At 40.8% G+C, this 10,986-nt stretch overlaps 1 protein-coding gene across 1 annotated transcript; it reads left to right on the top strand.

Annotated features, from left to right (window-relative positions):
- The first annotated feature begins 8,079 nt into the window (after window positions 1–8,079).
- Window positions 8,080–9,110, top strand: LOC126457545 (ADP-ribosylation factor-like protein 16). The gene is made up of 2 exons (XM_050093955.1): window positions 8,080–8,566; window positions 8,646–9,110. The coding sequence occupies exons 1-2, from the start codon at window positions 8,201–8,203 to the stop codon at window positions 8,838–8,840; spliced, it is 561 nt and encodes a 186-aa protein (XP_049949912.1). The 5' UTR covers window positions 8,080–8,200; the 3' UTR covers window positions 8,841–9,110.
- Window positions 9,111–10,986: the final 1,876 nt, after the last annotated feature.

The raw sequence follows: 10,986 nt of genomic DNA, 5'->3' as shown, positions 1-10,986 counted from the left end.
ATAATCTGTTATTACTCTTGGACTTTCCTCAAACAGATGAGCACATTGTTGGATGAGTACAGTTAACTCTACCCATTGGATCTCAGGTAAACAACTACATTAGTTGACCTTTTCCTGTATTGCTAATACATCTATGCTCTCTCTGTTAAAGTGTTTGTGGTTTTGCTCATCGAGTAATAGTATCTCAGGATTGTTATCTGGCTTAAAAATAAAAATCAGTATAAACCAGACAAGAGCCGACTGCTTGAAGCTCGTTGATTGATACAAAGCACTGACAGAAAGTGCAAACTTGATAGTCTTGGTCGGAAATTGTTAGCTACAACTGGCAGAAGATGTGCTTTGTTGATGCTGCAAGTTTTAACGATTTTGATCGAAAAAACTCACGCTGCAGTGTTCCTCTTCGGCATGCCATTGTAGAAGTGTGCACAGCATCAGTTTACTGAACAATCAGTGCAATACGCATGTACATACAGGGTGTTTCAAAAATGACCGGTATATTTGAAACGGCAATAAAAACTAAACGAGCAGCGATAGAAATACACCGTTTGTTGCAATATGCTTGGGACAACAGTACATTTTCAGGCAGACAAACTTTCGAAATTACAGTAGTTACAATTTTCAACAACAGATGGCGCTGCGGTCTGGGAAACTCTATAGTACGATATTTTCCACATATCCAACATGCGTAGCAATAATATGGCGTAGTCTCTGAATGAAATTACACGAAACCTTTGACAACGTGTCTGGCGGAATGGCTTCACATGCAGATGAGATGTACTGCTTCAGCTGTTCAATTGTTTCTGGATTCTGGCGGTACACCTGGTCTTTCAAGTGTCCCCACAGAAAGAAGTCACAGGGGTTCATGTCTGGCGAATAGGGAGGCCAATCCACGCCGCCTCCTGTATGTTTCGGATAGCCCAAAGCAATCACACGATCATCGAAATATTCATTCAGGAAATTAAAGACGTCGGCCGTGCGATGTGGCCGGGCACCATCTTGCATAAACCACGAGGTGTTCGCAGTGTCGTCTAAGGCAGTTTGCACCGCCACACATTCACGAAGAATGTCCAGATAGCGTCATGCAGTAATCGTTTCGGATCTGAAAAATGAGCCAATGATTCCTTTGGAAGAAATGGCGGCCCAGACCATTACTTTTTGAGGATGCAGGGACGATGGGACTGCAACATGGGGCTTTTCGGTTCCCCATATGCGCCAGTTCTGTTTATTGACGAAGCCGTCCAGGTAAAAATAAGCTTCGTCAGTAAACCAAATGCTGCCCACATGCTTATCGCCGTCATCAATCCTGTGCACTATATCGTTAGCGAATGTCTCTCGTGCAGCAAGGGTAGCGGCACTGAGGGGTTGCCGCGTTTGAATTTTGTATGGATAGAGGTGTAAACTCTGGCGCATGAGACGATACGTGGACGTTGGCGTCATTTGGACCGCAGCTGCAACACGGCGAACGGAAACCTGAGGCCGCTGTTGGATCACCTGCTGCACTAGCTGCGCGTTGCCCTCTGTGGCTGCCGTACATGGTCGCCCTACCTTTCCAGCACGTTCATCCGTCACGTTCCCAGTCCGTTGAAATTTTTCAAACAGATCCTTTATTGTATCGCTTTTCGGTCCTTTGGTTACATTAAACCTCCGTTGAAAACTTCGTCTTGTTGCAACAACACTGTGTTCTAGGTGGTGGAATTCCAACACCAGAAAAATCCTTTGTTCTAAGGAATAAACCATGTTGTCTACAGCACACTTGCACATTGTGAACAGCACACGCTTACAGCAGAAAGACGATGTACAGAATGGCGCACCCACAGACTGCTTTGTCTTCTATATCTTTCACATCACTTGCAGCGCCATCTGTTGTTGAAAACTGTAACTACTGTAATTTCGAAAGTTTGTCTGCCTGAAAATGTACTGTTGTCCCAAGCATATTGCAACAAACGGTGTATTTCTATCGCTGCTCGTTTAGTTTTTATTGCCGTTTCAAATATACTGGTCATTTCTGAAACCCTGTATGTATATAAGACCCGAATTCGGAATTTTCCATTGTGTGAGGACGCGTGTACAAGATCTTGTGCCGATTTAATGTTTTAGATTCCTATACTTTGCTGTTCGTGTCGCTTCTGCATAATCTTTCATTGGTTGTATAAATAGCCCTTTGTATTGTGATACGTTGCGAAATTTCGAACATTCGCGAATGCTGCGATAAGCTCGTACTGTTATCGTCAATTGTAGACTTAAACTTGATTATGGTCTTTTAAAATTGTTGAGAACAGTAGATCTATCCTTTTACAAAACAATCGTTCTCTAGTTTCATTGTACAAGTACTCTAGAAATAAGGTATTTTGAGAATTTTCGGACGCTTACAAAAATATATATTTTTGTAAGTTACTGGTACAAGTGTTCTGGATACATAATATTAATTCGTGGCAAATCAACATTTGTGGTTCACAGAATACATCACCCCTGAAGTTCATTGTATATCAACACAAATACACGTGCCTTTCTGAGAATTTTCGGAAGCTCCACTGTCCTTTGCATAATCTATGAGCAATTTGCACTAACGGCGTTTGTGATTTGGTTGCTGTAGCAAAGTTTCTAACGTATTGTCTTACATCTAGTTTCCCCTTAAAAAGGAGTAGCCCTTCATATTACAATGAAATTAACACCCTTGGTTGCTTACAGGCGTTTCATACGTCACCGGGGACAGATGAAAACATGTGCCTCGACCAGGAATCTCCTGCTTACATGGCAGAAGCTCTATCCATCTGAGCCACCAAGAACACAGAGGATAGCGCGACTGCAGTGATTTATCTCTGGCACGCCTCCCACGAAACCCTCATGTGCACAGAAGAAGAAGAAGATGGTCAAGTGGCCGGTGAGCCTTAACTATATATATATATATATATATATATATACTAAGATGGTATCTGTTGTTTTGGACATGTCAGAAAGAACAGATACCATCTTAGTATAGCCCTTCATATCATTTGAATTTATCGTAAATTAGATTGTTTTTGAGTTTGCTATAATTAACATCAAAACTTTTTAGGAAACTACCAAATTTTACCACAGTTTTTTGTGTTGCCTTAATAGTAATCTCGATTTTTTACTTGTTTCAAATCTCATATAAGGAATTAGCAACATGTTAGCTCAACAAATTAAAAGATATTTAGTGGGTTTAATTTAAAGTTATTTATTCACTGCCTTGTAGTACATTACACCAGCCAAAACGCAGCCCCACTGTGAATGCTGTTCTCAGACATAGGATGAATTGGTTGACGTTCGTTAGCAGCTGAAAATCGCTTCTTGTTGTTGTTGTTCTTGTTGTTGTGGTTCAAAAAATGGCTCTGAGCACTATGGGACTTAACTGCTGAGGTCATCAGTCCCCTAGAACTTAGAACTACTTAAACCTAACTAACCTAAGGACATCACACACGTCCATGCCCGAGGCAGGATTCGAACCTGCGACCGTAGCGATCGCTCGGTTCTAGACTGTAGCGCCTAGAACCGCTCGGCCACTCCGGCCGGCTGTTGTTGTGGTCTTCAGTCCTGAGACTGGTTTGATGCAGCTCTCCATGCTACTCTATCCTGTGCAAGCCTCTTCATCTCCCAGTACCTACTGCAGCCTACATCCTTCTGAATCTGCTCAGTGTATTCATCTCTTGGTCTCCCTCTACGATTTTTACTCTCCACACTGCCCTCCAGTACTAAATTGGTGATCCCTTGATGCATCAGAACATGTCCTACTAACCGATCCCTTCTTCTAGTCAAGTTGTGCCACAAACTCCTCTTCTCCCCAATTCTATTCAATACCTCCTCATTAGTTATGTGATCTACCCATCTAATCTTCAGCATTCTTCTGTAGCACAACATTTCGAAAGCTTCTATTCTCTTCTTGTCCAAACTATTTATTGTCCATGTTTCACTTCCATACATGGCTACATTCCATACAAATACTTTCAGAAACGACTTCCTGACACTTAAATCAATACTCGATGTTAACAAATTTCTCTTCTTCAGAAACGCTTTCCTTGCCATTGCCAGTCTACATTTTATATCCTCTCTACTTCGACCATCATCAGTTATTTTGCTCCCCAAATAGCAAAACTCCTTTACTACATAAAGCGTCTCATTTCCTAATCTAATTCCCTCAGGATCACCTGATTTAATTCGACTACATTCCATTATCCTCGTTTTGCTTTTTTTGATGTTCATCTTATATCCTCCTTTCAAGACACTGTCCATTCCGTTCAACTGCTCTTCCAAGTCCTTTACTGTCTCTGACAGAATTACAATGTCATCGGCAAACGCCTTGACTATTGTCAAAAGATTGCCAGCTACTGCGAATTGGTGTCTCGAAAGAGTTCCCATGAGTCGTGTACCTCTGATACACATACCAGAGGTACCTCAAGTACTATCCTGCCCTGTGGGTCCTGTTTATTCTACAGAAAGTACAGGATCTGTCATTACCCTCCACTTGGCCGGGATTGGCGTGTCGGTGGTAGATCTAGGTGTCCTGTACAGGGTCGAGGGGGACCAGGGAGGACTGGGTGTCATACTGGTCCCCCTAACCAAAATGTCTGAGGTGCTGTCTTTCATTGAAACTGAGTCAGTAAGACTCACTTACTTTGCCTTTTTTTTTACACCATTTTTGTTCGGTGTCAGGTGGAGACAAACGCAGAAGGGTGTGCACCTATTAATTGTTGGCAGTTCAAACATATGGCAAATGATAGTACGCTTTAGGGAAATGGCAGCAAGGGGCAGGCAGGAAAGTACACCGGGTGCATTCATTATGTATGCCTGGATGCCAAATTCAACATTTTGGAGAGACTATTCCAACAGCAATTAAGCGAACAGGGTGCAACCACATACAGATTGTGGCACATGTTTTAATGAATGATGCCTGTCATGTGGACTCTAAGATCATTCTTGGGTCATTCCAGCGACTGTCAGAGAAGGTTAAGAAGACCAGCTTTGTGGATGGAGTTTCAACGAAGCTTACATTTGCAGCATTGACTCCAGAACTGACTGTGGCTCTTTCGTTACGAGTGGAATGGAATAAGTGAACCAGAGGCTTTGAAGGTTCTGAGATAAACAAGGCTCCGACTTCCTGGACTTGCACCATTCGGTCGAGAACTGCAGTGCACTACACATAGAGGTTGCTACTCAGGTAGCTGACTGTGTGTGGGGTGCATACAAGGGCTTTCTAGATTTGGTGACCCTCCATCCAATCCATATAACGATTGCTGTAGGTAACCCAGAAGTATCAGTGTAAGATCGAAAGAAGAGCTTCCCACAGGTGAGATTATTAACATACTGATGGTAAACTGCCAAAGAATTCGAAATAAAATGCCAGAGTTAGAAGCACTCATGAAAAGCAATGAAGTTCGCTTAATACTAGTTACAGAAATCTGGTTGAAACCTTAAATTGATAGCTGTATGATTTTGGGGAAAATTTAGGTGTATATCGAAAGGATAGGCTGATGGGGAACGATGATGGTGTATTTGTCGCAGAAGAGAAGAAACTCAAATCCACCAAGATAGAAATTCAAGTTGCATGTCAGATACTTCAGACAAGATTCATTATCAGGGGTGGGCAGAAAATGATTCTTAAATCCTTCTATCGGCCATCAGACTCGTCTCCTGATATAACACAAAACTTTAGAGAAACCTCAGTCCCCCAATCTTTCTGTAATCATCAAGGGAGACTCTAATTGTCCAACAGCTAATTGGGAGAATTAAAGTTTTGTTAGTGATCCTGTGAAACTACTAAAAGCCTTCTGTGAAACACTACCTAGAACAGATAGTTATGAACACCGCTCATGGTGGAAATACATTGGATCTAATGGCAAAAAAAAGACTTCAATATTTGTCTGAGGATGTCAATATCGAAACTGGTATCAATGACTATGAAGCGGTTGTGGCAACAATGATTACCAAAGTACAATGGACAACTAAAACAAGAAAAAAGAGATAAATGTTCAGTAAACTACATAAAAAATCAGTAGTGTCATATCTGAATGAGGAACCTGAAACTCTCAGCATGTAGAGGAACTATGGCTAAAGTTTAAAAGTACAGTTGACCATGCGCTTGATAGATATGCACCCAGTCGAACAGTTCATAATGGGAGGGAACCTCCATGGTACACAGCCACTGTAAAGAAATATCTAAAGAAAGAGCGATTACTACATAATAGGTGTAAAATGAAGTGTAGGGCTATAGATAGAGAGATGCTGCATGAACGCATTTGACTGTCAAGAGATCAATGTGTGATGCCTTCAGTGACTACCATAGCAGGATACTGTCTAGTGATCTTCCACAGAACCTAAACCAATTCTGGTTGTATGTAAAGGGTGTTAGTGGCACCAAAGTTAGTGTCCAGTCCCTAGCGAATGAGATAGGAACTGAAACTGAGGGTAACAAAGCAAAAGTTGAAATGCTTAACTATATGTGTCAGCGGTGTTGAGAAACAGCTGAAATCATTAAAATTGAACAAAACTCCATGGCCCAATGGAATCCCTGTCAGATTCTATACTGAATCTGTGCCCGAGTTAGCCCATCTTCTAACTATAATCTATACCTCTTGGAAAAAGGGACAGACCACACCTGTCTACAAGAATGGTAGCAGAAGTGATCCACAAAACCACAGTCCGATATCCTTGGCATCGATTTGTTGCAGAATCTTAGAACATATTGAGCTCAAACATAATGAGGTATCTTGAACAGAATTACCTCCTCAATGCCAACAGCATGGGTTTCGTAAACATCGATCATTTAAAACCCAATTGGGACTTTTGTCATATGACATACTGAAAGCTTTGTATCAACCCAATCAGATGGAGCCAGTATTTCTTGATTTCCGAAAAGCATTTGACTGTCACACGTACACTTATTGTCAAAAGTACTATCATATGGGGGTATCAATTGAAATCTGTGTCTGGACTGAGGACTTTTTGGTAGAGAGAACACAGCATGTTATTGTGGGTGGAGAGTCATCTTCAGAAGTTGAAGTAACTTCAGGTGTGCCCTGGGGAAGTGTGTTGGGACCCTTGCTGTTCATGTCGCATGTTAATGGCCTTGTGGACAATGTTAATAGTAAAATCAGGCTTTTGCGGATGATGCAGCTATCTATAGTGAAGGACAATCTGAAAGAAGCCGCATAAATGTTCTGTCAGATCTTGATAAGATTTCAAAGTGGTGCAGAGATTGGCAACTTGCTCTAAACGTTCAGAAATGTAAAATTTTGCGCTTCACAAAACAAAAATCATAATATCCTATGACTATAATACCAATGTGTTATTGTTGGAATCAGCAAAATCGTACAAATACTGGGTGTAACACGCTTTAGGGACATGAAATGGAGCGATCACATAGGGTCAGTAATGTGTAAAGCAGATGGTAGACTTCTGTTTATTGGTAGAGTACTGGGGAAGTGCAATCAGTCTGTAAAGGAGACTGCTTACAAATCACTCGTGTGACCACTTCTAGAATGTGGGTTACAGCTGCGGTGGCCGCAATGTCGTCGAAATGTGACGTAAGATTGATCGAAATGGGTTTTAAAATTTTTTAGACCTCTCATAGATACGATGTACCGTAGGCACATTAACCTGATTGTTGTTTACTGCACAGTGCGGCAACGCGGATTTGTTTGCCCGCTCTCTGCCGTCAAGTATGCGCAGACCAAATACCCTCCGAGCTTCCCTATCGCTCCGCCTCCGTGTCCGGAGGTCCGTTCTACGTGAACAGGTCTGTAGCATTTATCCATCAGCTGTGCAAATCACTATAGGACTGTTTAATCGTTCTATAAAAAGCAATGAATTTCGAATCTATGTGCGGCTCATTGTCTGCTACATCTAGCCTGCAGTTGCTTTCTTTGAATGCACGGATGAATCTAGAATTTTCTTAGCTTTTTCATTCGAGTGTGGTCATCCTAATTTCTCTAAGCTTGAATCTGTACTCGACAATCGATATTCAGGATGCAATACAGTTCTCCATCTGCTCCACGCTTGCACCCGGCAACTATAGTTTCTCATCTCGGAGTTGCGCTGTCTGCGGAAATGCGTTGCCAGCCAGTTGGTTACCAGTTGCTGAGTAAGATCGCCTGCCCGTTGCGTTTCTTTCAGTCGCTCCAGATGTCGACGGCCTGAGACAACGTTTGAAGTCAGTAATTGATTGTGTAGTGTACTTGTTTCTATGGTAACAGTAACGGGTGTTTCGTTGCGATCGTTAGGAAACTGTTGTAAAATGTATATCTGCCTCGGTCCAACTGGTGCTGGAAAAACGTTATTACTTAAGCGGTTGCAAAACAAAGAAGAAATTGATGTGACTTCGAGTACAGTCCCTACAGTGGGACTAAACATCGTCCCAGTCAAATTATCGAGCCAAAAAGAAATAACAATAAGAGAAATCGGGGGAATAATGGCACCAATGTGGAGGAATTATTACCAGGGAGTGAAGAAAATTATTTATGTAGTTGATGCGAGTAATTTATGTCAAATTTCAGCAGCGGGTGTGTTGTTGTACTCTATTCTTGCAGAACCATGTCTGAAACATACGAAGGTAAATGCAATGGAGAGTTTAAACAATTCACAAGAGATAAAAATCCATGTTTCTAAATTCGGTCCGTTTTCTTTTGTAGGTGTTGCTTGTTCTATCGAAAATGGATGCTTCATACAGACAGATGAGGAACGAGGCGTTACTTATTTTGCAATTAAATCGGCTGAAAAAAGAAATAACACAAGAGATAACAGTTGTTGAAACGAGTTCAATAACAGGTGAAGGAATCGACAGAGTTATGACTTGGTTACAAGGTGCCCGGCAACAGAAGAAATAAAATGTTAGCAGAAATACTTTCCTTGCTCGGATCTGTATAGCATTCCACAATAATGAGCACCATGGACGGCCTAAATGGCGAACTTTTACGTCTTAATTGTTATTAGAGCAGACAACAGGACAATAATTGAAAACAAGTGAAAGTGGTCATAAAATCCATTTCAGTGTTAACACACCCACGAACTGAGTACTACGTAATCATGATTGCGTGAGAATTAAGTATCATATAGTTTTGAGTCAGTAAATAACATACGGGCTGTAATTGTGCAATTCATTTACGTAATAAATAACTTTAAACATAGCAATAATGTATTTTGCACATTATTTATCAATGTAATTTTTATAAATGTGTAAAAAACATGTTCCGGTCTACGTAATGAAATTTGTATCAGCCCCAAAATACTGAATGTTTCTCCTATACACATCTGAACTTGTACACCATTTGTGGAGCTTTTCGATGTGTAGAACTGACAGAAATCAGTGGGTGCAGTATAAGGACGTAATGAGAACGTGTTCACACTGGACTCGCATTCGGGAGGACGACGGTTCAATTCCGCGTCCGGCCATCCTGATTTAGGCTTTCCGTGATTTCCCAAAATCGCTCCAGGCAAATGCCGGGATGGTTCCTCTGGAAGGGCACGGCTGAATTCCTTCCCCATCCTTCCCTAATCCGATCAGACCGATGACCTCGCTGTCTGGTCTCTTCACACACACACACCACACACACACACACACAGACAGAATGTGTCTCTGGTTTCCTACTGATGGCATTGTAGTGAGTGAGACATGATGGCAATGGTATTGCCAGTACTAACCCAGTTTATAATAATGAAGATAGTTTTTGATCTGCCTTCCACGTTAAATTCAGTGCCATATGACATCAGATGATGTTTAATTTAACCGAGTGACTAGTGCGGAAATCAGCAGGATTCCACAAATTTCAAATGTGTGTTCCTCACACACATGTCTGCTCTTTATCTTATCAGCACACAATACATGTATTTGTATTGAATATCACTGAATAACAAAATGTAAATGAAACTTTACGATAAAATGCAATTAAAAACTTAAAAATTCACGCTGGCAGACATATAATTATTTACGAGTCTAGTGCAATGAGTATTTTTACGTTTTATTCAATGCCCTTCTGTAGATACATACTTGCAAACAAGTTACCTCATAATACCAAAACTAAAGTTACACTATTCACAAATTTCTTCCACTTATATGTCACATACATTCATTTTCCAGATTCTAAACCATCAGTTTTTTGAACGGTGTGAAGATGTCCTCGATCCTTACCTGTTTTGTGCTAATCTTTCCATCTCTATGTAACCAACATCCTCTATAATGTATGTATCATATTCCAGACTTAGTCACTACTGTTTTCCCTCCTACTGCTCCCTCAAACATTGTATCAGCTATTCCTTGGTGCCATTGCAGACATTCCACTAATCAGTCCCTTCATCTGGTAAGGATCTTTCATAGACTTCTTTCTGCACCTATTCGTCTTAGTAATTAGTTATTTCATTCTTTATCTTTCCATTCAGTTTTTAACATTCTTCAAGAGCACTAAATTTCAAATACGTCCAGTTTCTGAAAAAGACTTTGCACATGCTCTGATATAATTCTGATACCTTCCTTGCAGCAACCATCCTGTGTGAGCTCATTTCCTGTACACAGGAACTCTGTCATTTCTCTCATTGTCATCATTCCTAATTTAGAAGTTATGCAAATCATTATGCTCCTTTTTATTACACTTTGCCACTTTCACCATTGCTTTGTTTCTCTCTAAGCCATAAGTTGTGCTATATAATCTTTGATCTTAGTGCTGATATCTCAAAATTTCCTTCACATGCTTCATGAATTCTTGTATGAAATAGTTGAACAACAGAGCTACAGTAATAAGCTGCAGTCCTGCCTTACACCATTCTTAATATGAAATTGTTTTTCTTGACCATTTTACTGGTTATGTAGCTTACTTGTCTGTGCCCTGTATTTTAGCCCCAACCTACAGAGGATTGTGAACATTTTATTCCATGTTACGTTGTTGAAGGCTTTCTCAAGGCCTACACATGTTGAAAGGTGTCCTAATTTTTCCTCAGTCTTTCTTCAATTATTGAGGTCAACTTCAGAATTACGTCTCT

Source organism: Schistocerca serialis, chromosome 1 (assembly GCF_023864345.2).
Source record: "Schistocerca serialis cubense isolate TAMUIC-IGC-003099 chromosome 1, iqSchSeri2.2, whole genome shotgun sequence".
NCBI lineage: Eukaryota > Metazoa > Arthropoda > Insecta > Orthoptera > Acrididae > Schistocerca > Schistocerca serialis.
The sequence above is the reverse complement of the archived record's forward strand: the minus strand, read 5'-3'. Positions and strand labels throughout refer to the sequence as shown.

What these genes read in the sequence shown, in the direction of transcription:
- LOC126457545 (XM_050093955.1), top strand. Translation starts at nt 8,201, where the DNA reads ATGGTAACAGTAACGGGTGTTTCGTTGCGATCGTTAGGAAACTGTTGT. An exon ending in CATGTCTGAAACATACGAAG is followed by an intron (nt 8,567 to 8,645) that starts GTAAATGCAATG and finishes TTTCTTTTGTAG; the next exon opens with GTGTTGCTTGTTCTATCGAA.